The sequence below is a fragment of the Lonchura striata genome, chromosome 30 (assembly GCF_046129695.1).
Source record: "Lonchura striata isolate bLonStr1 chromosome 30, bLonStr1.mat, whole genome shotgun sequence".
In the NCBI taxonomy this organism is placed as follows: domain Eukaryota; kingdom Metazoa; phylum Chordata; class Aves; order Passeriformes; family Estrildidae; genus Lonchura; species Lonchura striata.
The window spans coordinates 558,333-584,791 of NC_134632.1; the positions used below are offsets into that span (position 1 = coordinate 558,333).

At 52.1% G+C, this 26,459-nt stretch overlaps 1 protein-coding gene and 1 non-coding gene across 2 annotated transcripts in view; both read right to left on the reverse strand.

Moving 5' to 3' along the window:
- Positions 1-1,539: 1,539 nt before the first annotated feature.
- The window catches only part of LGR6 (leucine rich repeat containing G protein-coupled receptor 6), a 154,851-nt gene continuing 129,931 nt past the window's right edge, over positions 1,540-26,459 (reverse strand). The window contains exons 9-18 of the mRNA XM_021527716.3: positions 25,561-25,632; positions 24,453-24,521; positions 23,452-23,523; positions 19,280-19,345; positions 16,072-16,143; positions 14,537-14,608; positions 13,715-13,840; positions 9,913-10,073; positions 4,367-4,447; positions 1,540-2,827 (exon numbers count right to left, since the gene is read on the reverse strand). Of these exons, the coding sequence (XP_021383391.2) occupies positions 1,590-2,827; positions 4,367-4,447; positions 9,913-10,073; positions 13,715-13,840; positions 14,537-14,608; positions 16,072-16,143; positions 19,280-19,345; positions 23,452-23,523; positions 24,453-24,521; positions 25,561-25,632 (2,029 nt within the window). The 3' untranslated portion in view covers positions 1,540-1,589. The remainder of the gene's footprint in view (positions 2,828-4,366; positions 4,448-9,912; positions 10,074-13,714; positions 13,841-14,536; positions 14,609-16,071; positions 16,144-19,279; positions 19,346-23,451; positions 23,524-24,452; positions 24,522-25,560; positions 25,633-26,459) is intronic.
- On the reverse strand, positions 10,315-10,398 carry LOC116184510 (U6 spliceosomal RNA). Its single transcript, XR_004149271.1, has one exon. It is a non-coding gene; the product is annotated as a U6 spliceosomal RNA (small nuclear RNA).

Below are 26,459 nucleotides of genomic sequence, written 5' to 3' on the forward strand. Positions count from 1 at the left end.
TATGATGTATTACACTTTGATGCCACAGACTCTGTCCTAGTCATGAACTCAAACCCCTGAGCAGGAGATCACAGGGTACAGCTCACAGGAGTCTGGTCCACGGGCCCTGGAGAGGCACCTGGTGCCACAATTCTGCTGCATAAAGGGTGATTTGGGAATAAAGGGGTGGGAAGGGTGGTGTCAACTCACGTGGACACAACACAATTTCCCACCTCTCACTTGGGCAATGCAGACAGCACCCAAGGCACAGCAGCTGCCGAGAGAACCACCAAAGTTCTCCTCACGTGAAAGAGGACAGAAACCAGCCACTGGTCAGCAACAGGGCTCATTTATTATCTCATGAAAATGAGTGACAAACAGCTGCAGTAACGTCAGCAGAACCAAAGCTTTGCCCAGGGCCTGAGCCCTGAGTGCAGGGTTCCCTGCTGCACTGGGTAGGTTTGTGATGGAGTCAATGGATTTGGGAGATCCCTGAGCTGCAGGGAGTGCATTTGAGGCTGTTCCCAGTGGCCTGTGTCCTCCTGATGCCACCATCCCACAATGCTGATTTCTGTTTCCTCCTTCTACACCAGCTGCCTGCCCTTAAAACAGAAGACACATGCAGTCCCCAGAATGGCTATTCTGTACATGGGACATGTTCCCAGAACCAAGAGCCTCTTCCAGGAGTGAGGTTTGGGGGCAGTGAGGCAGCAGCCAGATCCCATTTTCACCAAGTCTGGCCAGGAGCCAGGTGCCTACAGACAGGAGTGTCCAGGTGTGCTGTGCTGTTTGAAGGGGGGGTGGAGGGGGCCTGGTGTGCCCTTGGGTGCCTTGGCTCAGTGCTGCTGGAAGACCTCAGGCAGAACACACGTTTTTTTTCTGGAAACTGTTTGGATTTGGCTGCTGTGGGTTTCAGAGACCCATTCTGAGACACTGTGGGTCAGACTGAAAAACTGAGCATCCCCAGCTCCTGGTCTTGGCTGGTAGTGAGGGTGGTGTCCAACCCATGAAGCTTCCAGTGAATGAATGGAAATTCCCAAAGTAGGTGTACACATGGATATGCTTCTTTTGGTGGCGTGAGACAGGCACCAGACTATTTCCAGGGGTGTGTGGGACCTGCAGAGAGCCCTAGAGGACAAGGCCTGGGGTTCCTGTGGGTGGCCACATTGCAGTTGGCCATTTCCAGGGGTTGCCACAGAGACATGGCGTTGGCCAAGAGGTCTCTGCCTTGAGAAGACAAGCTTGGCTTCGCTGCAGGCTCCTCCTGGCTGGTGATGCTGCAGGGTGGCCAGGAGGAGGTTTCCCTGACCAACTTCCTGAGCCAGTGGGGCTCACTCCCAGGCAGTTCCTAGCAGAAGTGAGACTCACACAGGGATTGCCTCCTCCCATGGCCAGCTCTGAGTGTCTGGAGCTCAGTCAGAGCCCTTCTAGGCCAGGGGCAGCTGGCAGAGTGGTGCCTGTTGCCCAGGCAGGTATGATGGGGATGAGGGTAGACAGGTCATACTGGTGCTTTTCAGGGAGCCGTTTGTGTCACCTTGCTGGCCCCCTGGCACTGGTGTTGGCCCTCGGTGTGTGCTGTGGGGCCGCTCCCACGGCTGCTCCGAGGAGGTTTATAAGTGAGATGTGTAGGGCGGCGTGGGTGGGGAGGGGAAGAAGGTTATCCTGAGGCTGCTGCCAGACAGATCCCTGCTCTCTGAAGTTATCAGCACCTCACTGTCATTGAGGCAGGGACAATGCTCAGAGCAGCTCCTCTCCTTGCCCCTGGTGCCCACCCTTTGCTGACAGGGGATGAGCGCCATGGAGGGGAAGCTGTAGCTGTCAAGGATGGGGCGCACTCCCAGGGAATCAGGTGTCTCACACGTGTGGTCGATGTCGGAGAAGTTCACCAGAGCCTGGGTGGAGTCATAGGAGCTTTTATCCATGTCATCAGCCCTGCAGGACTGGGGGAAGCTGCTCTTGTCCTGCCCTTTCTGCCTCAGCAGGCGGAAGTCATCTCTGAAGTGGGGGTTGAAGAGCAGGTAGAGCAAGGGGTTGAGGCAGGCGGGCAGGGGCAGGACCACAAGGAAGATGGATTTGATGACCTCTGGGGTGATAAAGAAGAGATTGAGGGTAGAGGAGAAGGTGAGGAAGGCCACTGGGCAGTAGAGGAGGCAGTTGGTGAAGATCAGCCAGGCCACATGCTTGACCATGGCGCAGTCCCAGACAGCGCTGAACTCCCCTTTCAGCAGGTTGCAGTAGAGTCGGATGTAGGTGCCGGTGATGGTCAGGAAGCAGAGCATGTTTGTCATCACCAAGGCCACGGTGAAGCCCAGGGTGGTGGGTTTCCCCTCCGGGATGGGGTATGGGAGGCAGAGAGGGGATGCTCCATATTCCCCAACGGAGAAGAGAGGCAGAACGGCAGCCACGGAGGACAACAACAGGCAGCAACAGGCAGCAGCCTTGACCTTGCCTAGGGACGGGGACTTCCCATATCCCCTCACGCAGGAGGCTGAGAGGCTGCACTGCACGGCAGCCAGGGTCAGCAGGAAGATGGCAGCCTGGGAGGCCAGCACGGACAGGAACCCTGTCACCCTGCAGCCCGCACCCGTCTCCCATCTGGCGCCGTAGCGGGCAAAGTGGCCGTAGGTGAGGGTGTCCACCAGGGCCAGCATGCTGCAGGAGATGCCCGTCAGCATGTTGGCCCCAGCAATGGAGCCCACGAGGAACTTCACTGGGGAGAGGTAGCTGGGGGAAGCAAAGACAGCCAGGATGACCAGCCCGTTGCAGAGCACCGAGACCAGAACGATGACCCAGACTCCCAGGCGGATGATCCAGCTCTCAAACAGGTGATCACAGGGCTTGAAGGGACCTGGAAGACAAACCCCAAAGTTACACCCAGCAGGCACTGCTTCTCTCCAGTGGTGCTGCTCTGAGTGGTGGCCAAGTCTCAGCCCTCTCCTGGCCCCATCAGACACATGAGTGCCTTGGGCTGGCAAAGAAAATATGACATTGTCCACCCTTTTCTGCAGCTGCCTCTTGGCTCTTCCCTGTGCTCCTGACCCCACACTGGAGTGCCTCTGGCATCCTCTCAGATCTTACCTAGGGTGGGAAAAAGGTGCAGGGAGAGGTCAAAATGAAATATAAGAAACAACAAACTGATCAGTGCTCCTAAAATGTAAAAAGGTCGTGACTCCAGACTGACCAGCACTCCTGGAGTCAGCCTGGCATTTGGGCCCCTCTGCCTTTACCTGCTCCTTCTCACGTTCCCCCTGGGAGTTGGTGGTGTGGAGATCTGCCAGGATGCTGCATCCTGCTCTGGCATTGCCAGCCTGTCTCTGTACACTCGAGACCTTGGCTAAGAGGTGTCTGTTTCTGCATGAGTGGGGATGAGCACCACGAGGTGAAGTGTCTCGGCATGAGGGAGAGAGGGAGGGAGCTGGTGTGGCAGGGAAGGGACAGAGGGGTCTGGGCAGGAAGAACATGGAAGGATGTCAGGAGAAAGAAAGAATAGAAGTAGATGGATGGGGGAGTGAGTAAGGGAAGGTCATGGAGGGGTAAAAAGAGGACTGGTCTGGAAGCTGTTCGCCAAAGAAAAAAGTGGGGAAAGAGAGAGTGGGCAATGGCATAAAATTGCTTCTGGGAAGGATTGAAGTGTTTCAGTGAGTGGTGCAGCAAAAACAAAACCAGGGTGGTAGAAGTGTTAGGTGGTAGAGAGCAAACAAAATTAGAGGAAATGGAAAAATTGTTTTAATCTCAAAGAAGGTGAAGCTCAGAGTGCCAGGCAGCAGGACATGCCCTCAGCTGAAATCTTATTACTTTTTCAACAAACTCAGTGGAACAACTGGTAAAAAGTCTGTCCTTGCCAGTGTCCCACAAGAGGCTGGCTGGAACCAGACCTTTCCAGCTTCCAGGTGTGCTTGTGTAGGAGCCCACTGAGCTATGAACAGGGACAGAATCAGAAGGCAACTTCCTCGAGCCCCAACCAGCATGTGCAGTCCAGTGCCTCCCTGCTCTCCCTTCCTCAGGAAACAGAGCAAAGCATCCCTGCAGTCTGCAGTGCCAAAGGTATGGTCAGGACACCAAGGACAAGGCCCTGCCATACAATATGCCAGGCTGACTGAGGCAAAGCCAAGTGTAAGTGATGCAGGGAAACGGGAGAGCCAGGTCTGAGTGCAGCAGGTTGGAGGAGCTGGTGGTACCTGGGGCTCCTGTCAGCCTTATCCTGACCTGGGCCAACCCTCCCAGGAGGGCAGCTACATCCAGTGGGGAGAAGATTTCTCACCTCTCCCCCATTTGGCCTAAGCCCAACCCATCAAACTTCTGATCTGAAAGGTCGTGGGGGATCCTGGGGATCGAGAGAAGTTCAAAGGGTCCCAAGTCTGCTCAAAGGGTTTCCGTGGCTGCTCACCGGGGCTTGGTGTGCACTGAACAGTGGGGTACAGCTTTGATTCCTCAAGGTCCAGCTGAAGATCATCTGCATCTAGGTCATCTGGGGAGGAAAGAACAAGAAGTGGTGCTCAGATAAGGACAAGCAGAACCATCAAAGCTAACTAGGCCAGGAGCTTTTCCTGCTGCCTGTCCTCCACACAGACCTTCCCAGCCAGTTCAAAGTAGCTGCTGGTGTACACTTTGTCCCCTGCAGTCACTGCTGTAGAGGGAGAAGATCTTGTAAATGTTGGTGGGTTGCAGTGCAGCCAACCCCTCTGTTTTTAGGTTACTCCCAACATTTGAAGTGTGAGAGCCCCAGATCCCAGAGCTGTGTGACTGCAGTTCCCTCCTCCCAGCACTCTTTATTAAAAGTAACAAAATACTCCAGCCTGTGTGGTTACAGAACACAAAGCCTTCAAATGCAGCTTCTCCATGGGAGCTTTCTGGGCAGGCCTTGTCCAGTGTTTGTTCATCAACAGGGATTTTGGGGCTTTGTTCAGGGGGAACCATCAGCCTCTTCTTGCAGCACAAATTTTTTGTCAGCAGCAACCACCACCAAAGAGTTCCACAGCAAAGAGACAAGGGAACACAACGTTTACTGCGTTATTTTATGCCCTGTGAAATCTTGGGACTGTGGTGCCCTGTTTTTAATCGTGGATGTTCCCAGGATTTGCTGAGGGGTTTGCAGACTGGTTGCCTGTGGCTGCAGATTCTGCAGCCACGGGGTTTGTGCAGCCAGGCTGCGGAGCCCAGCCCTGCACCAGCACCTCTGTCATGCTGGCAGCTGCTCCCTGAGCCAGGCTGGGGCTTGCTGAGGCTCAGGCAGAGAGCCCCTGGCTGAAGAAGAAGCTGCTGGAATGGAATGGGGCTGAGCCCTCAGCTGTGTTTTCAGTGTAGGCTGTCTCAGGGTGAGTGGCATCCTCTCAGCCTAATCCACAAAGTGTTTTTCTGCTTTGTTCCTTGTTCCTGTTCCCAAAGTCCTGCTGGCTGACAGCACTGGGACACGGTGAGGACAGCTGCTGTGCTGCTGCCCCGTACCCACCTGTGGCACCAGCACAGCCTTCAGCTCCCAGGGGAGATCTTGCAAGGGTTTTCTGCCAGTGGGAGGAAAGGGAAAGGATGTGGTTTTGTTCTTGCTACAGCCTGGTAGCCAGAGAGCTGGATATGTGGCTGTGGGATGAACTCTCTTGGCTGAATGGACTCATGCTGGAGCCCAGGTGTGCACCTGGCAGCTCAGACACTGGCCAGGAAGGCAGATTTCCACAGTGCTGAAGATAAGGCTGACCTGAGTGAGATTTATGTGTCTAATCTGTTTAGACGTGGTGCCTCTCATGAGCTGTGCTCCCTGCCTGTGTTTGAAAATGTGACTGGGATTATTTGATTAAAGGATGACGACAAATAACTTGCTATCTTTAGTGCCTCCTGACAAGCTTCATGGCTTTCTCAGCTTCGGGAACTTTGCAAAAAAAGGTAATTTTAAAAATCTGTCTATGTAAGAATTGAAATATTGCTGCTGCTTTGGAGCCTGGCAAGGAAACCCTCACAGTGGGATGGAAAAATATTTCATCCTTGTGTTTTATAGTCTTAAAAATCTCCAGTGTCTTTTCCAGCCACAGTGCGGAGGCTGTGATGTGCAGTCACGATACCCAAATAAAACAGACAGAGCCTTTCTCTTTCTGTGCTCTGATGAGACCCAACCCTTGGGAAAGTATAACCTGTGCCATCCATTTTCTCCTCAAAGCCTGGTTTTAAGCCCAGGTTAAACATTTTCCTAAAGTGAAGGACGATCTTTTGTTTTGCCTGGACTACTGAGCCTGCTGGGAATTACAAAGCAATCCTTAGTCAGCACAGTGGGATTCAAAGTGAAAAATGTACCTCTCTCTGCTCTCCCAGTCCCTCTCCAGCCTGGGAACTGTGGAGAAAGGAAAATGGCTGTTGTGTCCTGGCAAGGCAGGCTGCACTGATTTTGAAGAAGCTGTTATTTATTTGAATTTTGCCAAGGTGCCTCCACTTTCTGAGGTTTTATGGGAAAAACCCACTTTGGCAGTAGTGACCTTTCCATGAGAAAGGAGCTGCCTGTACCAAAAGTCAAGTGAGAGGAAGAGGAGCAGAATTGCAGGGGAAGGGATAGAACAAAAAACACTGGGCTGAATGCTTTTCCCCCTTAGTGCTGTCTGCTCATTCCCTGCTCAGTCCTGACTGCCTCAGCCAGGGCAGTCCCTGGGTTTGCAGGGACCTGCCCCTCCTCGGTGTGAGGGTGGCTGCAAGAGGCCTGGGCAGATCCTCTTTGGGGTCTGGAGTAGCTTTCTTCAATGACAGAAGCAAAGTGTATTTCTAAGGACCCTGCAGGGTTTGCCAGGTGGTTGCAGAAGTTCATTAGCAACTTCACAAGCTGCTGGAGGCGCTGGGCTGGGGAAGCAGTGTCCCACTGCCCAGGATATCCATGCACATGTGCTCCCTTCTCACTTCCCACAGCTTTGTTCCATCATTGCAAACACATACTCGTAAGTGAATTCATCCCTTTCTGTCCTCAAAGCAGAGGTCCCAAAGGGAGCTGCTTGGGTGGTGAGGGAAGTGCTCCAGGGCACTTCTGCCCTCCTCTGCAGCACTGTTGGGAGTGCTGGGGACTGCTGGGGGCTGTCCTGGTGACAGGTCCCTGAGCCATCTTCGGGTTCCTGCTCAGCCACAGGGGACAGTCTTGGGGCAGGGGGTGTGTGCTAAACACTGCCAGTTGTAATCCAAGAGGCTGAGGCAGTTGGGATTACCCAGCCTGGAGAAAAGAAGGCCCCAGGATTTAGAGACCCTTCCAGGGTCTAAAGGAGTTCCAAGAGAGCTGGAGAGAAGCTGTGGCTGCCCCATCCCTGGAAGTGCTCAAGGCCAGGCTGGATGGGGCTTGGAGCCACCTGGGATGGTGGAAGGTGTCCCTGCCATGGCAGGGGGGGGCAATGAGAAGAGCTTCAAGGTTCTTCCCAACCCCAAACCATTCTAGAATTCCATAATATCCCAAACATTGAAAGTGCTGGAAGTGAGACCTTAAATATCCATTTTTGACAGGGTGACAGAATGATGAGATGTGCACTGACCAGACTAGTTTGGGCCTCAGGTGGCTGTTACTCAGATGAGAATGGACATCCTCAGGTGGGGTGGGGGGTTCCCAGGCACCCAGGGCCCTGGGGAGTGGGGAAGAGCTCATCTAGCCCTGGGCTCTGTGGCACCAGTGTCTCTGTGCTCTGGTGGTCCCTCGGGGCTGGGTGCTGGGTGTGGGAGCAGGAGAGGCTGCAGGGCAGGGCTGGCCACTGGGAGCCATTTCTTGTCCCTCCACGGCTGCCTGGGACAAGCTGCTTTTCATTACCCAGCCTGAGGTTCTGGGGACTCGTTTGGGAAGGACTGCAAGCAATGCACAAGGCTGGGAGGACAAAGCTGTCTGGAATTGTTCCCTGTCCCTCTCACAAGCTCTCCCACAGCATCCAAGTGCCTTGACAAGCCTGGCTGGACCTGCTGCAACACAGCCCTGAGGTATTTTCTCTTCAGCAGACCACTTTCCCTCTTGCATGAAAGGAATGTTTGGGAGCTTTTTTACTCTTTAATGAGAAAGTGTTACAAGGTTCATATAACCCAGCTAAATACCAGCAGTGGCCATCAGAAAGGAAGCACAGGGAAAGAAATAAAGCCACGATTAATGAAATAAGACAGCAATATCACCAAACCCCATATCATCAGGCACAGACCCTGTTGCTGGAGGTCTGGAGACTCATCTGCAAAAGCTGTACGTCATAAGGAGTGATGTTCCTGTGCATTTCACATTTGCACCTCTGTGCTTTGAAATTTCAAAACAGATCCAATGTTTTAACATTTGAAAATAGGAACATTTATGAGCTGCAAATAGCCTCATCTGGTCTTAGAATCAGTCAGCATTCCCCTCATGGTACTGGGACTGGCCTGGAGGCCTGGGACCCTTGGCTAGGTTTTGGTCTGCTGACAGGGCCAGGTGAGAGCATCCTTTGGGACATCAAAGACTTTGGTACCAAGCAAAAGCAGGTCTGAGGCCCCTTATCACAAACTAGATCTTCCACAAATGCCATAATTTGCTGGGCAAACTCCACAACTATCTGCACCACGACTGCTACAGTATGGGCTGCATTAATGATGGAAAAAGTGACCCGGCTCAGAATAAAATCCTGCAGCAATGACTGTAACATGACTCCTCTCTACTGTCTGGCAGTGTTACCACCAAGTCTACCATGCTTCCTGCAGCCACATGATGCCAGTAGGAATCACATTTGCTACCCTCTGGCTGGACTCTTCGCATATCTAAAGGTTATTCTTCAGAGGGATCAGTGCAGGAGCAGGAGCAGGATTTGTGGGTCACTTGCTGGCTGTTTCACAAAGTGTCTTGGTCATCCTGCCCATAACACAGTGTCCAGCAGCTCTGGGTCTGAATCTGCCTCCAGATCCAGTCCTGCCTGCTCAGGGAGCACAGCAGGGCCCCTGGCTGGGGCTGGATGCTCAGTGCTGCTGTGACCAGGTGAGTCCAGGGGCACAGCCCTCTCTCCATCTACCATGTGGATTTGCCTACAGGATGTCTCAGGCCTCGGAAGTGCACTGTATTTACACAAATATATAAATAGAAGCAACATCCAGGCTGTGTTCTGAAATGTTGTTTGCAGTCTCTGGCAGTTACAGAGGAAGGAAAGGGGTTCATGTTTTTTTGGTTTTTTTATGTTATTCTGAGATTCCCTTGCAGAGGAATCACACCAGCCTTGTGCTGGAGCTGCTGCTATGCTGTGGGGCTGGGAGTGCAGTGGTGCCTTGCACTCTCTGCTGGCCTCCTGGAACTGGCCTCATGCAGTCTGTGCAGAGCTGCACTTTGGAGCACAGAATAAATTGACCCTTGGACAGAAAGTGCTGCTTGACCATGGAGCTTCTCCTTCCCTGCCATGGCCAGTTCCGGTGCTGTGTTCCCCACACATGTTCTGTTGTCACACCTAACCCTGACCTCTCTGTAACACCCAGGGTGTTCACAAAAGTAACACACAGAGAGCTCTCTCTACCTCCAGTCAGAGGGATATTCCAGGTCTTTGAGTTCATTTTCTTACTCAGATTAATCCCAGGGTCCTTCCTCTAGAGAATATAAGAACAAAGACTGATGTCCTGCCAAAGGCTCCACATTGCCCAGAAATCTAATGACCAAACCCAGGTAGCCTCAGCCCCCTTCCAGTGCCTTGAGCAGTCTCCCTCCATAGCCAGCAAGGCCAAATTGACAATCATGCCCAAGTTGTGCAGGGCTGCCAGGTCCTTTGGTTCCATTGTGAAGGTTTGGATGTGCCAGATCTACTCTTTCTCCCACACAGGGTCACCAAATGAAGCCTGTTCAAAGCAATGGACCACCTGTGTTGAAGAAGGCTCAGCCTGCCCTCCCTGAGGCAGGTGCCACCTCTGACAGTGGCACCACTCCTGCAGATGCAGGATTGCACCCCAGCTCGCAGCCCTGCCCGGGGCCGATCTCCGTGCAGGCTGTTTACTCACAGTGGTTATCAGCGTGACCTGGGAACAATTCCAAGGTCCTCTTGTGGGGATCCTCCTCCTCAGGGGCCATGTCTTCTGCCTCCCACTGGCTGGACACCCTGAAGAAGCTGCTGCAGCTCCCGTAGGCACAGCACTGGTAGGCGTAGGGCACCTCCAGGACTCTGCACAGAGGAAAGCAGAACTTTAAGGTGTGTCCCCTCCATGACTCTCCATTGCTTTGCACTTTTTGCTTAGTTCCTTCAGTTGTTCAAAGATGAAACTCATCTATACAGTCACAAAATATTCTGGGTTGGAAGGGAGCCACAAGGATCATCATGTCCAGCTCTGAAGTGAACGGGCCCTGCAGGGATCACATCCACAATGTTGGTGCTATTGGCACTGTACTCTAACCAGCTGAGTCAAAAAAATATGGAACACTATGAATTTCTGTGCAGGAGCCATGCTGATCTTCTCTGTATCGTTCCAGTTTTGGTACCTGTGCTGCACTCATGACAAAAGCTGCTCTCTGTGGTGATGGTTGCAGTGGAGAGGGACTTTGCTTTGGTGAAGGACTCCATGTAGGACAGGGTGTGGAGCCAGGGCAGCCCATGGTGTCTCTGCATCACTTTTGGTGCTTAAGACACTGCCAGTCAATAGAATGTTGTCAAACACCACGTTTGGAAACTGCTCTGAAGTTCCCAGATAGTTCTGGTTCCAGCCAGAACAGGGTTAATTTTTGCAGTAGGTGTGAGGGAGCATGGCCAGGACCAGAGGTTATTCTGGACCATCTTACTCATTGCTGGGGGCTAGGGCAAAAGGAGAAAATGTGACGGAGGAGCCATCTGGTATTTGTTTGTTTTTGGGGGCTTTCCATGTAAATAACTTTCTTTTCTTATACTTTTTGTTATTAATATTTTTGCTGTTACTGTTTGTATCTTATCTCATTGCTGTTTTCAGTAAATTGTTCTTATCTCAACCCATGATCTTGGCCTTTTGTGCCTCTAGTTGGGGAGGAGCAGTGGTGCATGGTTTTAGCAGGAATAATAAATTGGAGAATACCATTCCTAAACCACCACACTCCTAAAAACCCTTCTGCTGTTCTCCTCAGAATAAACTAGCCCCTCTCTCTAATATGCAATGCACAGTCTTCAGTTTTTACCCCAAGGCCAAGTTTTCCCAGGCAGCCTTTCCTTCTTTCAAAGGCAGAAGTTTCCCTAGAGCAAAGCTCCCCTTGCTTGTGCTTGAAACTCCAGTTCCAGGAGTTCCAGCTCAGGCAGGGAATTCTCAGGTGTCCCAAGTGAAGCAAATTATTTAAATATGTCTGGTTTCTACTTGAAAGTTGAATTGTTAGTTGCTAATTATAGCATGTATTGCAAGGTAAATTCAACAGCAGCTGAGCATCATCTGGATGCAATACCAGGCTGTCTGTCAGCAGCTGCATTTTTGGCTTTGCTGGAAGTCAGGGAGACTGCTGATGAAGGCAAAGGAACCCCAGGTTTTCCAGACAATTAAGAACCTCTGACAAGATCAGTAAATATGGTAAAACTCCATAGTCTAAAAATATGCTTTTGTTTTATGTTCCCAAACATTTCTGGCTGAGCCCCGGGAGGGTCTGGAAACTCTGTATACAAGCTCGTTTCCTGTTATAAGCTCCAAATTAGATCCTATTATTGAAAGGTGGTAGGGAGGTGCAGATCCTCCCAGCAAGGCTAAGAACTGCTCCCAGATGACTCCTCCAGACATATGCCCCAAGGATAAGGCTGCTTAATGGCAGTACCCAAAATTTAGGGAATGTTAATGGATCCATTGCCTGGCATGGTTCACTGGAGCATTGCTGCAGGCTCAGTTTCTCTGGTACAAATGCAAACCAGCCCAAGAGATGCCATTGGAATTGATTTAGAGGAGAATCACCCTGGAAGTGCTGAACTTGACCCACCCTGCACAAGGGACTGCCCTTTGGAGCAGGTCCAGAGGAGACCTCGGAGCTGCTCGGAGGGCTGGAGCCCCTCTGCACTGGAGCCAGAGAGCTGGGGGGGTTCACCTGGAGAAGAGAAGGCTCCAGGGAGACCTCAGAGCCCCTTCCAGTGCCTAAAGGAGCTTGGCACTTGTGAGGGTGCAGCTTGAGTCCTGTGTCTAGTTCTGGACGCCTCACTTCAAGGAAGACATTGTGGGGCTGGAGTCAGTCCAGGAAAGGGAAATGGAGCTGGGGAAGAGTCTGGAGAGTAAATCATATAGAGAGTGGCTGAGGGGGCTCAGCCTGGTGAAAAGGAAGCTCTCCCACATCAGCAGGGACCTTATCACTGCCTACATCTGAGGATTGTAACAAGGAGGGGTTTGGTCTCTTCTCCAGGGCACTAAGCAGCAGGGAGAGAGAAATGGCCTCAAATGAGTCTCCCCTATGCCAAGGGTGACTCATGCTGGAATCAGGAGGAGTTCCTTCAAGGAAGGGCTTGTTAGACATTGGAAGGGGCTGCCCAGGGAGGTGGTGGAGTCCCCATCCCTGGAGGTGTTCAAGGAACAACCGGAGGTGTCACTGAGTGCTCTGGACTGCTGACAAGGTGGGGATTCATCACAGGTTGGACTCAATGATCTCAGAGATCTTTTCCAACATTAATGATTCTCTGATTCCGTGTCTCTGTGAAGAAATCTGGAGAGAAACTTTGGACAAGGATCTGGAGGGACAGGACAAGGAATCCTCATTTCCTACTGGAAAGGGCAGGGTTAGATGGGATACTGGGAAAAAAATTCTTTGCTGTGAGGGTGGGGAGCCCCTGGCACAGGGTGCCCAGAGAAGCTGTGGCTGTCCTATCCCTGGAAGTGCCCAAGGCCAGGCTGGACAGAGCTTGGAGCAACCTGGGATAATAGAAGGTGTCCTTGCTCATGGCATGGGGTGGAATGGGATGGGCTTTAATGTTTCTGTCCAACCCACACCATTCTATTGTTCTATGACCTTGGGTGTAGAAAACCCTTCAAAAGCTTCTGGAATCCCCTGCCATTTGGAAACCTGTCATGCTGGTCCCAGCTATGTGTTAAAAAAAGTCAGAAAGAGAGAGCCCTGCAGGCACCACTGCTGAGGCAGCTGAAGGGAGAGCTCCACACTTGTCCTCAGGCCTGAGCTTTAAGCCCTGTGTTGGTGCAGTGATCTGTACCCCAGCCCTTTGTGTAAACTGGAAAAGCTCCAGCTTTGGGAACCCATCCTGGATGAATGGGAGCATCAGCTCATGCGTTCTTGGCTTGAAGACAACTCCCTGGGACACCCAAGGAAGAGATTACTTCATCTGGGAGGAATTTGTGTTCTCTGGACCATGGGTGTCTAAACCCGAAGGCAGGTGCCACACTGAGACCAAGGAGCCAGGGAGGGTCAGGGAAGTCTGAGCCAGCAGCACAGCACTCTGCTACTCTGCTCTGAGCCTTTTGCAGCCTCTTCCTCATCAGTTTGACTGCTTCAGGCTCCTCATTAATCCATAACAGACAAGACATGGCCACACAAGCACAGTTTATGGAAGAAAACCTGGATGTCATTAGGTAGGACTGCTTCTGGGAATGTTTTCCATTGAGAGGAGCCCTGAGCTGGGCCTGCTCCACGCTTTCCACTTGTGTGTGTGTGTTTGGGGTGGGGGTGGTGGCCTGGGAGCGCATCACTGCTCTCCCATGGAACCTATTAAAGATGAGATGTGTTAGCAGCAGATGAATCTCTCTCAACCCATGGGCCTGGAAGCGTGGAGAAAGCACGAGATGGGCAAGGAGGGCAGGAGGCTGAGTGCTGTAAGCAAATCCAGCCTGTGCTGAATACCAGAAGTGACAGAAGCAACACTCCAAGTACCTCATTTTGGGGAAGCTCTCTTTGGTGAAGGGCTCAGAGAGAGCTGGGTTGCCTTGGAGCTTCAGATGAGTCAGTCCAGCCAAACCATCCAGGGGCAGCGTGACCAGCTGGTTGTCAGTCAAGTCCCTGGTGAGGGGAAAGCAGAGAGGGAGACCATGGTCAGGGCTCTGCTGCCAGTGGTCTCTCAGCCAAGCAGAGGGCACTGCCTCAGTTGCTCCCTTGATGTGATGCTGAAATGGGGCTGGGTGCTGCACTGGGGCCAGGAGCCTCTGGAGATAAACACTGCAGACCCTGGGGAAGTGAGGGGCTGGGGGTAGTGGCCATGCTGAAAGCTCTGGGTGGTATCTCCCTCGCTGTGCATGTAGGTGTCCCACACATCCCTTCCTGCACTGTAGGTCAGGGGTGATGCAGATCCCAGCCCATAAAATACCCAAGAGGCTTGGAGAGGGGGCTGGGAACTGGGAGCCCTCCAGAACCAGCACAGATGGCATGCAGTTACTCTTGCAGAAACAGCCCATCATGCTGATCTTCCTTAAAGGCATCTAAGGTGGCTATGGAAGCATCAGGAAATGGAGGTTTAGTGTTCAGGATGAGAGCATCTTGAAGATGGCCCCTCCTGCACTTCATCATCCCTTTATTAATAGTATTAATAGGAAACCTGGGGATTTGTTGTGTCCACATCAGTGCTGAGACATGCACCTCAGCACATCAATCATCCAACATCTAAATCCCAGGTGTTCCGGTAGCCCAGGAGGTCAGTCTGAGGTCCTCAGATACCTCCTATCCCTCGTCCACTGTGAAAGAAATATCCCTGCAACTTACAGCTTGGTGAGGGAGTGCAGGGTCACAAAGGCTTCTGGATGAATAAACTGGATGCAATTCCAGCTCAGGTCTCTGCAAGGCAAGGACACAGCAGTAAGGAGAGAGCAGAGCAGGGCAGTGAAGCTGCTGACACTGGCCCAGCCAAGGGCCCTGGTGGGAGCACATGTGGGATCTGTAGCCCCTTGGTCAGCAGCAATTTCTGTCCCATTGCAGCTCCCCACAGACAAGTCTGGGTCTGTATATGGGTGGTTTCCAACAGAGGGCACAAGAGTTTGCCTTGCAGAAGCTCCTCTGCTGAGACCCATAGGAAAGGATCAATGAAAAATGTTCTTTTCTGGCTTAATTTCTGTAAATTTGGGAATTTTTTGCCAACATGCCAAATAGGTCATGCCTTAGTGCCAGATCATCCCCAGTGCAGTCACAGTGCTGGGTGCAGCATGGGCAGATAGGGCCAGGGGTCTGGGGAAGGTGATTTTAGAATATCTCCTGCCATGCACAGGTGCTTTGGATTCACTGAGTCCTCTCAATAAACCCTGCCTCCACCCAAGTGAGAGAGCTCCAGTTCCTCTGTAAGCAGTGCAGAGGAAACCAGCAAACTGGGAGACATTTCTTGTCCTAGGGCTGACCACAGGACAGCTTTCATCTCTCCAGCTCTAAGGGCAGATAGCTCCTCAGATGTGGGACACTGAGTGGGATGAATCCTTTCCACAGGGACCAGAACATACCCAAAGCTGCCAGACTTTCTCACCTGTGTGTGTGCCTGGGCTGGGGCAGCATGCTCACGCTTCCCTGGGTGTCTGCAGTGTCACCTGTCACACCCCAGGTGTAACCATGGTGTCTGTGACACTCATGGGATCCCAGGAACTATTAAATGGCATCACATTGCTGCACCATGGCAACAGATTTGGTGTGATTTAGTTCACTTCCTAACAGAACAGCAAACAAAGACTGCCAGGGCTCCTCCCAGATGCTGCAGAGCCAGTGATGCCCTTCAGGGCCTTGCCAGCTCTCCAAGGTGCCAGGCACTCGGCAGGTGACTCTGTGTGTGTGGGAAGTGCTTGGGTGCACTTGTGACACGGAGCACGAGCTTTTGATGGTGGGGAGGTGTTGTGAATGCAGGCTTGCCACAGGGAGGAACTTCCAAACCAAACAGATGCTCTGCAGGGGTGCTCCAGGAGTGCATGGCCCAGGACCAGCCTGGGTGGGACAGGGGTGCTGGAGCTCAGGTACACCCATGCCCTGAGCTCCTCCTGCATTCAGGAGGCCTCTCTGTGATGTGGGCTCTGCCTTGGCAGAGTGTGGTGAGAGTGTCTGGGGTGTGGGCACGAGGGGCAGGTAAAGAGGGGGGTCTGCAGGCACAGGGGAACCAAAAGCATGGTTTGTGCCCACCTCTTTCTTAAGGTGGAATGGAAGAGGGACTCACAGAAAAGCCTCCCAGCAGTGACAGAGGCAGGCTGGGAGCTTCCCCCAGCCCATCTGGGCTCCCAGACCCCTCCCCAGCATGCCCCCCCTGGTCCCTGGCAGCCAATACTTGCATGGAGCGCAGGGCCATCAGCTGCACAAAGGTGTCTGCTCTGATCTCCTGGATCTTGTTGTGCTGGAGACCCCTGGAAAACAGAAGCTGGTTTGAGAAGAGAGATGGGGGCACTTATGGAGATCTTTGTCCCAGTGCAGCACTGTCACAGTGGAAGTTGCTGTGCCTGGGAGACCTACTCTTAATTCCAAGAGTTAAACAGGATGAGCAGCAAAAGTGTCAAAGCCATTCTCTCCTACAGGCAGCTCCAGGGCTCAGACAGCCTCTGCTTTTCATGCCATCATGACCCAGTAAAGAACTGTTGATGTGCAGTGGCCAAAGATGCCCTGTTAATCCCAAATCCACACTGGTTTCCCACTCTGCTCTGCCCTATGCCTCCAAACTGCTTTTTCCAGAGGAAAAGCTGAGAGCTTGGAGCCAGTGATCAGCAACCAGCTCTGTGTGACCCTTCAGGAAGGACCATGTGGTGCTGCCCTTTGCTTGGTGAGGATGGAGGTTTGAGGGCTGAAGGGATCTCGGTGTTCCATGAAGAAATATCTTGATGTCATGTAAAACCCACTGTCCACATCTGCACATGAAGTGCCTCAGCCCTCCACATCTCCTTTCCAGCTCCTTTATCCCCTGGGGAAGGGCAAAAAGCAGTGTGAGAGCTCACACAGCCTCTGTGACTGATTTACTCACTCCCCACGTCCCCAAGAGACATCCTGGATGCTCCAGCCATGCACCTTGTGGGAAAGGTTCAGTTCCTCAGTTCTGTTTTCCCTGGTGTGAAACTGTGGTGAATGCTTACTAAGATTCCTGCAGAATGCCCATCCTGAATTCCCAGAGCTGCAGAAGAAGTGTCCCCCCATCTATGACCTTCTGCAAGGGGAGACAGCCACTGCCTGCTGCTCCACCTACAGCAGCTCCCTGGTTTTCCCCCGGTTGCTAAACTGTCTTTAGAGTCAGAAGTGATCTTGACTCATCTCACACACGGGCCCTCATGTGCTGGCTGTAGTGTCTCAGTTGGTATTTGGCCACCTGCTCCTGTTCCAAAGGTGGCACTTGAGCTGCCCCCGTGGTGCCCCAGGCTGGCATTGCCCCTGCCTCCAGCCAAGATTTCACCTGGCAGCCACTGGAAGATCTGGGCACAGACTTGGGGGTCTCACTGATTGGAAGAGGTGGAGTTTGGGCAGAAGGAGTATGTTGAAACTCAAAATGTCCCTCAGACATTTTTAGAGGTTCCAGGCCTTGGTCAGAAGCATTTTAGACCCTGTCAGGCAGCTGAAAAACAGCTGTGATTTTGAGTTTGAGCCATGGAACGAGTTACCAACTTTGGAGGTGGAACAAGCAGTCACAAAGGGTTAGATAGGATAGTAAAAGTTGTTACAAAGTAGAGGGGAATTTTTTTTAGTATTGTACAGGGGGCTTTTAGCACATGTACAGGGGGGAGGTTTATTTTGTACATGGGGGTCAGAAGTTCTAAGATGGAGGAAAGTGGGCTGATCCTGTTCTTCCTCCTTCTTCTTCCTTGCCTCCATGTTTTTGGTGATGTTGGCACTCACAGATTGGTTTAGAGTAGAAAAGCACCTTGTATAATATAGGTAGTAGGTATTGGGGGAAAACTATAAACATGTAATACGTAATATATCATATAAAAGATAGCAGCAGCCCTGGGCGGGGAGAGAAGAAGCAGTCGGGGTCAGAGAGGATGTCAGGGTGTGTGTGTGCCTCTGCCTGAGCTGTGAGAAAACCACAGCAGCCCCAGAAGAAAATCTTTTAGAAAACTTGCAATAAACTGCCTTGAGACCGAACAACAGAGACTGCTGAGCCTTTCTGTAAAGCACGGGTTGGAGGAGAGACTTTTCCACCACACGAGACCCCAGACCAAGCCCGGGGTTCTCACAGGAGTATTGGAACAAGGTTGAGAAAAATAATTTAGGGGTGTTTAGCTGTGAGGGGTCACCTGTGTGGTGCAGGTAAAGGTCTGCACACCAGCAGTTACAGCAGAGCAAGGGCACAGCTGAGCTGTTTGTGGGCCAGGTACCAACAGGCACCACCAGACTTGTTTCAGACCATCAGGAATACTGATCCTTAGTGGAGGTGGGGCTTACAGGACAAAACCTTTGTGGTTAAGGGACCAAATACTAATTTTGGTCTCTTAATAAAAAAAAATAATATTTAATATTAATTCAATATTAATATTTTTATAGGTATAATCTATTTGACTTCACTAGCCAGGAACTGGGATTTAATGTGATTCTATATTAATGTTAAGTCTGAATTTGGCATATTATCAAATTTTGTAAGAGGCAACTTAGGCAGAATGTGTGAAACTACAGCTTCGAAATTCTGAACATTTGTCCTTTTTTGGTGTACTTTATATTTTTTTCAAATGTTTTCCTGGGGGTACTCTCCCAGCTGCCATAAAAAGCAGCAGGGGCTGTGTATTCTCATTTCCATGTAGTTTCACAGTGTTCTAATGTCCAGTTTGCTGAGGCTGGATGAGCTGGTCTGACTATCCAGGCTGAGGTGCTACAGAGAGCAGGGACAACCTCTCCTGTGGGGTTTTTTAATGGGCATGCTGCTCCCATACATCTGTTCTTCCAGGAAGCAGAATTCTGTAAAAAATAATGGAGTCTATCTTAATTGTTTTCTTAAAACGTTTTTCTCAAAGAGGCCAAGAACTTGAGTTCTATTTTTAGTGTAGAGCCAGATTTCCAGACATTTTGAGCTGAATGTGAATAATTTTGTCTCAGAGCAACAGGAGTGCCTCCGGGGGCCTGGAGAGGACCCAGTTCAAGAACTACAGCTGAGAAAAGAATCCCCCTTCTCTCAGGAGGGGCTGGCCCTGGCAGGGTGGGTAAGAGCTGCTTTGTGCCCATGGCATGAGGCCCCTCCTTGAAGCAGAAGGCATTTATGGTGGACATAAACCCCATTCTTGATTAGCTCATAGTGGGACTGGAGTTAGAGAAGTGAATTCAGTGCTGTCACATCTGGGACCTCCGGCAGCACCTGACTGAATTAAGCTCTTGTGCACAGGGGATGTATTTTTATTCTGTATGTGCACAGGGGCAGAGAGTGGAGCTCTGGCCCATTTGCACTCCAAACAGTGATTCAATGCCCAACTTTCCCAGTGCTTAGGGAGTTCTGTGTGTGGGAACCACCCTCTCCTCAAAGCAGCCCTTTTCCCCAGGGCACAGCACAAACAAGGACATCTCCATACTCACAGCTCCTCCAGCTGCTGGCACCGGTGGAAACTGGGAAGCTCTTCGATCTGGTTGTGTGACAGCTCTCTGCAGGAAAAGGACACAGGAATGTTGGGACATCAAAAGGCAGTGCCCCTGAACCCTCCCTTGGAAGGCAGGTACTGCTGGAGAGTGAGGTGACCTCACTTCATCCTGCACAGCTCCACTTTTGGCAATCCCAGTGAGTGGGATCTCCCTCCTGCAGCAGCTGCTGGCTCTGGGTGTCTGTGCAAGGCCAGGGTCACCCTGTGATTTCCCCTCTCTGTGCAAGGCCAGGGTCACTCCATGATTTCCCCTCTCTGTGCAAGGCCAGGGTCACCCCGTGATTTCCCCTCTCTGTGCAAGGCCAGGGTCACCCCGTGATTTCCCCACTCTCTGTGCAAGGCCAGGGTCACTCCATGATGTCCCCACTCTGTGCAAGGCCAGGGTCACTCCGTGATTTCCCCACTCTCTGTGCAAGGCCAGGGTCACTCCATGATGTCCCCACTCTGTGCAAGGCCAGGGTCACTCCATGATTTCCCCACTCTCTGTGCAAGGCCAGGGTCACTCCATGATTTCCCCACTCTCTGTGCAAGGCCAGGGTCACTCTGTGATTTCCCCACTCTGTGCAAGGCCAGGGTCACTCTGTGATTTCCCCACTCTGTGCAAGGCCAGGGTCACTCCATGATTTCCCCACTCTCTGTGCAAGGCCAGGGTCACTCCGTGATTTCCCCACTCTCTGTGCAAGGCCAGGGTCACTCCATGATGTCCCCTCTCTGTGCAAGGCCAGGGTCACTCCATGATTTCCCTCTCTCTGTGCAAGGCCAGGGTCACCCCGTGATTTCCCCACTCTCTGTGCAAGGCCAGGGTCACTCCATGATTTCCCTCTCTCTGTGCAAGGCCAGGGTCACTCCATGATTTCCCCACTCTGTGCAAGGCCAGGGTCACTCTGTGATTTCCCCACTCTGTGCAAGGCCAGGGTCACCCCGTGATTTCCCCACTCTGTGCAAGGCCAGGGTCACTCCATGATTTCCCTCTCTCTGTGCAAGGCCAGGGTCACTCCATGATTTCCCCACTCTGTGCAAGGCCAGGGTCACTCCATGATTTCCCTCTCTCTGTGCAAGGCCAGGGTCACCCCGTGATTTCCCCACTCTGTGCAAGGCCAGGGTCACTCTGTGATTTCCCCACTCTGTGCAAGGCCAGGGTCACTCTGTGATTTCCCCACTCTGTGCAAGGCCAGGGTCACTCCATGATTTCCCCACTCTCTGTGCAAGGCCAGGGTCACTCTGTGATTTCCCCACTCTGTGCAAGGCCAGGGTCACTCCATGATTTCCCCACTCGCCCACCCCCAGCCCAGCTCCCTGCAGCACATCCTGAGGGCTGATGGAGCTGCTCTACAGCTGGGCTGGGCTTGTCCTGCCCAGCCTCAGGGCAGCTGTGAAACCCTCCCATGCCACTTCTGCCGGGCACAGCCCTGCTTTCGGTGGGCACAGCTCAGAGGTATTTCAGCACAAGCTGCAGATGTGCCTGCAGAGCCTGGGGAGGGTTTGACCAGCTGGCTTCTCTCCTCCCTCTGGCACAGCAACCCCACTGCCCATTGCCTGCTCCCCATTCAGCCTTCCCTGGCTTCCCCCCAAGGTCAGGGAAGGGCTTGTGCCATTGACGGGGATTTGGTTCAGGACAATACAGACTTTGACAACCTCTGGTCCTTGTTCTTTCAAGTGCTGTCACTCGAAAGCAGTTTGCAGCAAACTCCTCTTGCCACTGGTTCATGGCTCAGTGTCATGTCAGCATCTAGGGCAGAGTGGCTTGATAGTCAGAGGAAAACCCACTCTGGCACAGCTTAATGAGGATTTATTGAAGCTGAAACAGGCTGGGTAAGGAGCAATGTTTAAACCAGCTCTTTCCTCCACCAGCAGAGACTGGATTTGTGGTTGTTCAAGGGAAATTTACCCCAGGGTAAAGTTTTGTATGTGGTTTCTCTGCCGACTTTCCAAACTTGGTTTCCATTTTTCTGCCAATAGATTGCTCCTAAAATATTTCAATTATTTATTTTTTTTGCCAACCCACTCACCACCAGTTTTCCATGGTGGAGAGGAGGAGGGAGGGAAAAGCAAGCAAAAGGTTTGTACTTGGCTCTGGAGGCTGTCACCCAGGATGGAGGAAAAACCTTAGCATCAGTCACTTTTCCCTGGTCCCTGTGTCAATACACTGGCCTTGACAGGGCTGGAGCTTAGCTAACAGTGATGGGGGAGAACCAGCCCCAGGAGTTATTTCTGGTTCCTCCAGAGTGAGGGTAACCAGATGCAGCCCAAAATGTACAAACAGAGCAGCCTTGGTCACTCATGCTCTGTTGGGAACATACCAGGATGAAGGTGCTGATGGCACCAAGGGACTTCAGCTCTGCTCAGGGGACTGTCACCTATTTCTGCTTGAGAAGAAAGACAAATCTTCCAGAGCCCAAGGAGCACTTGGACTACTCTCTCAGGCCCAGGGTGGGATTGTTGGGGTGTTCTGTGCAGAGCCAGGAGCTGGACTCAACGATCCTTGTGAGTCCCTTCCACCTCAGGATGTACCATGGTTCCATGAAATCTGTGCCCTGGGCAGGAGCTCTGCATGGAAGCAGCAGGATGATGGATGCCAGGCTGATGCCAAAGGCTGCCCTGCCTGTGTGGGGCTGTGACCCTCTGCCCCTGCAAAGGCTCTACAGTCCCTGTTCAGGATCCTTGCAGAGAATCCACCCCTGGAAATGCAGGTTAACCTGTGTCATCTACAGTCAGATGTGTGACAGCCATGGCTCCTATGGCTGCCCAGAGACAGGAGAGAACAGCCTCTGGGTCTGTGGGGATGAGGGGCCAAGGCATTTCAAAGGCAAGAGAGATGTAACCATGCACACACATTGGCCCTTGTGCTCTCCCTTCAAGCCCTGAAAGCAATGCAATTAATGTCAGGAGTGTTCACTATGGAAGAGGAGCAAGGGGCAGGCAACAAGGTGGCGTGTCCCAATAAAACTCTCCCACACGGTGGTGGGGGGTAGGCACAGAGAACAGGCTCTGCTGTGGGGGCTTCCAGTCTGATAACTGCAAACATAAACAGAGGTCTGGGATGCAACAGCCTGGGCCAGTCCAAAGGCTGCACTGTCATAGCAAGTCATCCATTGAATTGGTCCAGATGTCTAAAGATGAGAGATCTTCCCTACAGGGACATCTGGAACCAAAGCCTGTAATCTCCTAAGTTACAAATTGTCTTCTTTTATTTTTATGTTTTACTCTTGTTTCCAATTTCTGTGATCAAGAATTCACTCCTGTTGCTTTCCTGGAACAAACTTGTTTTCTTTTTCAGCTTGCTTGTATAAAGACTGATGAGAGGCAAGCCTGTTGTTGCCCTAAGGCTGCAAACTTGTATAAATCTGGCTCATGACTCATTTCCTGAGGATGTCTTTGACTGCAAACATAGTTGGGGATCTCAGGAATCAGGGGTGTGATGCTGAGATGATGCAGAACCTTTCTGAGATGTTGGTTTCATCATGTACCATGGAGAAAGTGTGACCCCCCAGCATCATTCAGTGCCTGGCTAAGCAGGCAGAGGCAAAGAAACAGAGACTGAGCAAAACCCTGATCTGGCTTTGCTGCCCCATGTGAGGAAATGTGGCCTTGTGGCCTCACAGGTCTCCATCAGGTCAGACCTGATCTCTGCTGGGTTATGAACGGGATCCTTCCTCCAGATGATGGCACTTGCTGCAGCTCCAACTGCAATAAGCCAAGGCTGGGGCAGAGGGTGAGGGTGATTTCCCCCTTGTTTTTGGGCTTGGAGCTTCTGCTCAGCTGGGAGCTGTGAAGTGCTGTGGCCATTCTTACCCATCTCCTTTTGTACTCTCTCTACTTGCCTTGCACGGGGAGGGGACAGCTCCTGCTGGTGCAGAGCAAGGAGGATGTGCCTGCCTGCAGCCCAGGGACCAGAGCAGCAGCTGGGATGAAGCAGCAAGGTGAAGAACAAGCAAGAGCTCAAAGTAGCGATTAAGAAGGTGGCAATTTCTGCATGGAAGAGATGATGGGAACAAGAAGCACAGGATGGCCTTCCACAGCTGGTCTTTTCCCTGAGCTAGACAAAAGGAAAGACCAGTTCCTGAGGGCATTTTGTAAGGACCAGGCAGGGCAGAGACACAGGTTACTCACAGGACTCGGAGGCTGGGCAGCTGCTGGCACATCCTTCTGGGGAGGAAATGGATTCCTGCCCGGGTCAAGGTCCTAGAGGGGTGGAGGAGAGAGAAGAAATGGTGTGACAGTCAGCACTCAGACTCTGTGACCCAGAAACCCAGATGCCAGTTCCAAATAATGGCAGGAGAGACAGTATCAGTAAGGGAATTAAAAAACATGGAGAAGATAAAATACTGGCAGTTTTGGAAACAAGTACTGCTGCTGGACCTGGCTAAGGTGAATGTGCCTGTGAAGAGTTCTGGGCCACTGCTGAGTGCTGAGTTCACAGCTGTCCTTGCCTTGCTGGGGCAGGTGGCAGTGGCCTCTGTGGCATGCTCTGCCATCCCTGTTCCCACTGGCCAGGCTGGCCAGGCCTGGAGCCAGGACTGCCTCAGAACTTTGTATGAGGGATGGATGGTGTGTCCCTGTGTCCCTGGGACACAGCAGGGCCAGGCCACACCCTGCCCAGGGGTGCTCCCAGTTTGGGCTCAGCGTGGGGACACGTGTCTGAGAGAGGAGAACCGTGTGGGGCCAGGGGCAGCGTGTCCTCCAAGGCCCTGGGGGTGTGGGGAGGGGACCAGAGCAGCTGCAGGACCCCAGCCTGGGTGGCAGATGTTTCCTGAACTGCACCACAGCGCTGGTTCCAGTATGGGCAGAGACACTGGGCTGCAGCAGAAGCACTGCACTCAGAGGTTCACTCCTTCACAGGTGCAGGAGGGAAGGAAGGAACAAACAAACAAACAAACAAACAAACAAAGGACTGGAGCACACTCAAGAGTACCAAGAGAGCCACTCACAGGGAGGAAAGCTGCATTCAGGAGCCACAGGGGTGAAACGAAGCAGAAGGGTGAGCGACCAGGGAGAGGCAGAGCTGAATACTGCACAGCACTGGGAAAGTTGTCCTCACTGAAACAGCCTGGACCACCTTGGAGGAGGAAGAGCACAGCTAGCAGGGTAAAAGGGAGAGAGGTGCCACTCACAAAACTTGGAGGCTGGTGGTGCCTTTAAGGTCTGGGAATTCCCTGATATCGGTGGCTCCATTAAGTGACCTGCAGAGAAACGAGGGTGAAGTGAGGTGGGCAGAGCACCTGGGGGCAAGTACAGCTGCCCAAAGTTCCAGACCCACAAGCACAGTGGCAAATCTGCTTCCTCACAGCCAGGTGTGATCAAGGCCCAGCTCCAGAGTGTCCCTGTGTGTCCCTGTCCGTGTGGCTGGAGCAGACAACGTGCGGATACAGCGAGATGGAGCCGGGCACTTCCATGCAAGGAGACTTGGCAAACTCAAAGCTTCTCCCAGCCACTGACATTCTTGGCACAATCTCTATCCAAATTAAATAAAAAAACCCCAAACAATTACCATGGGGAATGTAAGCAGGGCATCCCACCCAAACCTCCCTGGGTCTATGCATTTGGATTTAAAGAATGCAGGGCTATTTGAATGATTTATGTGCCTGGGTGAGGCTTATAAATAGAGATTTATGAGGTTGCCACTGCCTCAGTATTTTTAGTGCTGTGCAACAACAGGTTGGCTGAAATGCCAATATGGGGCAGCTGCTGTGGTTCAGGTGGTGCTCAGCCTGTGCTGGTGGCCCTGGAGCAGGCCCAGGGCCAAACACATGAAGGAAACACTGCCACTGCTGTCTGCCCAGAAATATGATTTGTGCCATGGTGCTGGGACGTGTTCCTCCACTTTTCCATCTTATGGAGAAAAGCAGATGCCTTCAGTGTTCTTCTGTTTGGGCAATTGTGCAACAGCAGAAAAAGCTGTGGCACTTGTATGTGGCACTTTGCTGCTCCTGGCACAGCTGTGGAGACCCTGGAAAGCTTCAGTGTCTGTCAGCTGTGTGGGGAGGAGGAATTAGTGGCTGTCTCTAAAATGCCCTTTTCAAAATTATCCTTGTTCGGAAGAAAACATCTGCAGTCTACTCCTTGGAGTAGCCTTTGGGGTTGGACAACAGAGTGGCTTCATGGTCCTCTAGTAGCACAGGGACTCTTGAAAAAAGGGAGGGAGGAGGCCACAAAGGTGCCCAGTACATGGGGCTTGGAGCTTGGATGTTACCTCTCTGGGGATGTGCTTGGTGAACTTACAGAGTGTGGAGCTTTGGCAAGTACTGGAAAGCAGACTGTCCAACAAACTGGATGGGATTGTCATAAAAATGGCTGCAATGGGAAAGAGGAACAGGTCAGAGTCTGCTGCACGCAAAGAGAAGAGGCTGAAACAGGTCAAGAGGCTCAGAGCTACCAGCAGCCCGCCATGCAGGAGGTGCTGCTGTGCTCTGAGGAATTCCTGTTCCCAGATAACCACAGGCTCTCCCACTGGCCTGTTTTGGCTGGACATTGGTACAACTGAGATCTCCTGCTGCTCTGAATGGGCCCTTTGGGGTCCTGCTGAACTAGATGGGCTAGGCAGGTGTAAAACCCTTCTTCAGCCCTGCTGAGAAACACCTTGCACTGGAGGACACCTCCTGTGGTCTCACACACAGCACCAGCACCTTTCCCACTTGTCACAGTCAGTGAAGTGAGCTCTTCTCAGACCCACTGAGACATGGGAGGAGCTGAGTTCACCTCCTACAAGAAGCACTTCCCCCCCACTAACTGTGGAAGACTTTAGATGGGCAGATGCAATGGAGAGATGAACATTGTGGGTGTATGGGCCCCCATCATCACCCTGTGGATGCTGCCCAAGGGAGCAGCTGTTCTGGCTGGAGCAGTGAATGGTTTCACCCAGTGTCACCATGCCTTTCCAGATATTGGTATTTCTATAATTTAAGTCCAATTTGGACAAGCAGAGCTTTTGTCACATGATTTTCAATATCTGTGTGGTTCAGAGAACTATCCAAAAATCACCAACTGTGCCTGGGTCAGAGCAGAAATGACCTGACAGCTGGGTGTGTTTATCTGCAGGGCTTTGTGTCCCCAGGTGTGGGCACACACAGGGGTCTGGAATCCCAGCTCTCTGACATGTGGAGCTGCTGCTGTAGCTGTTC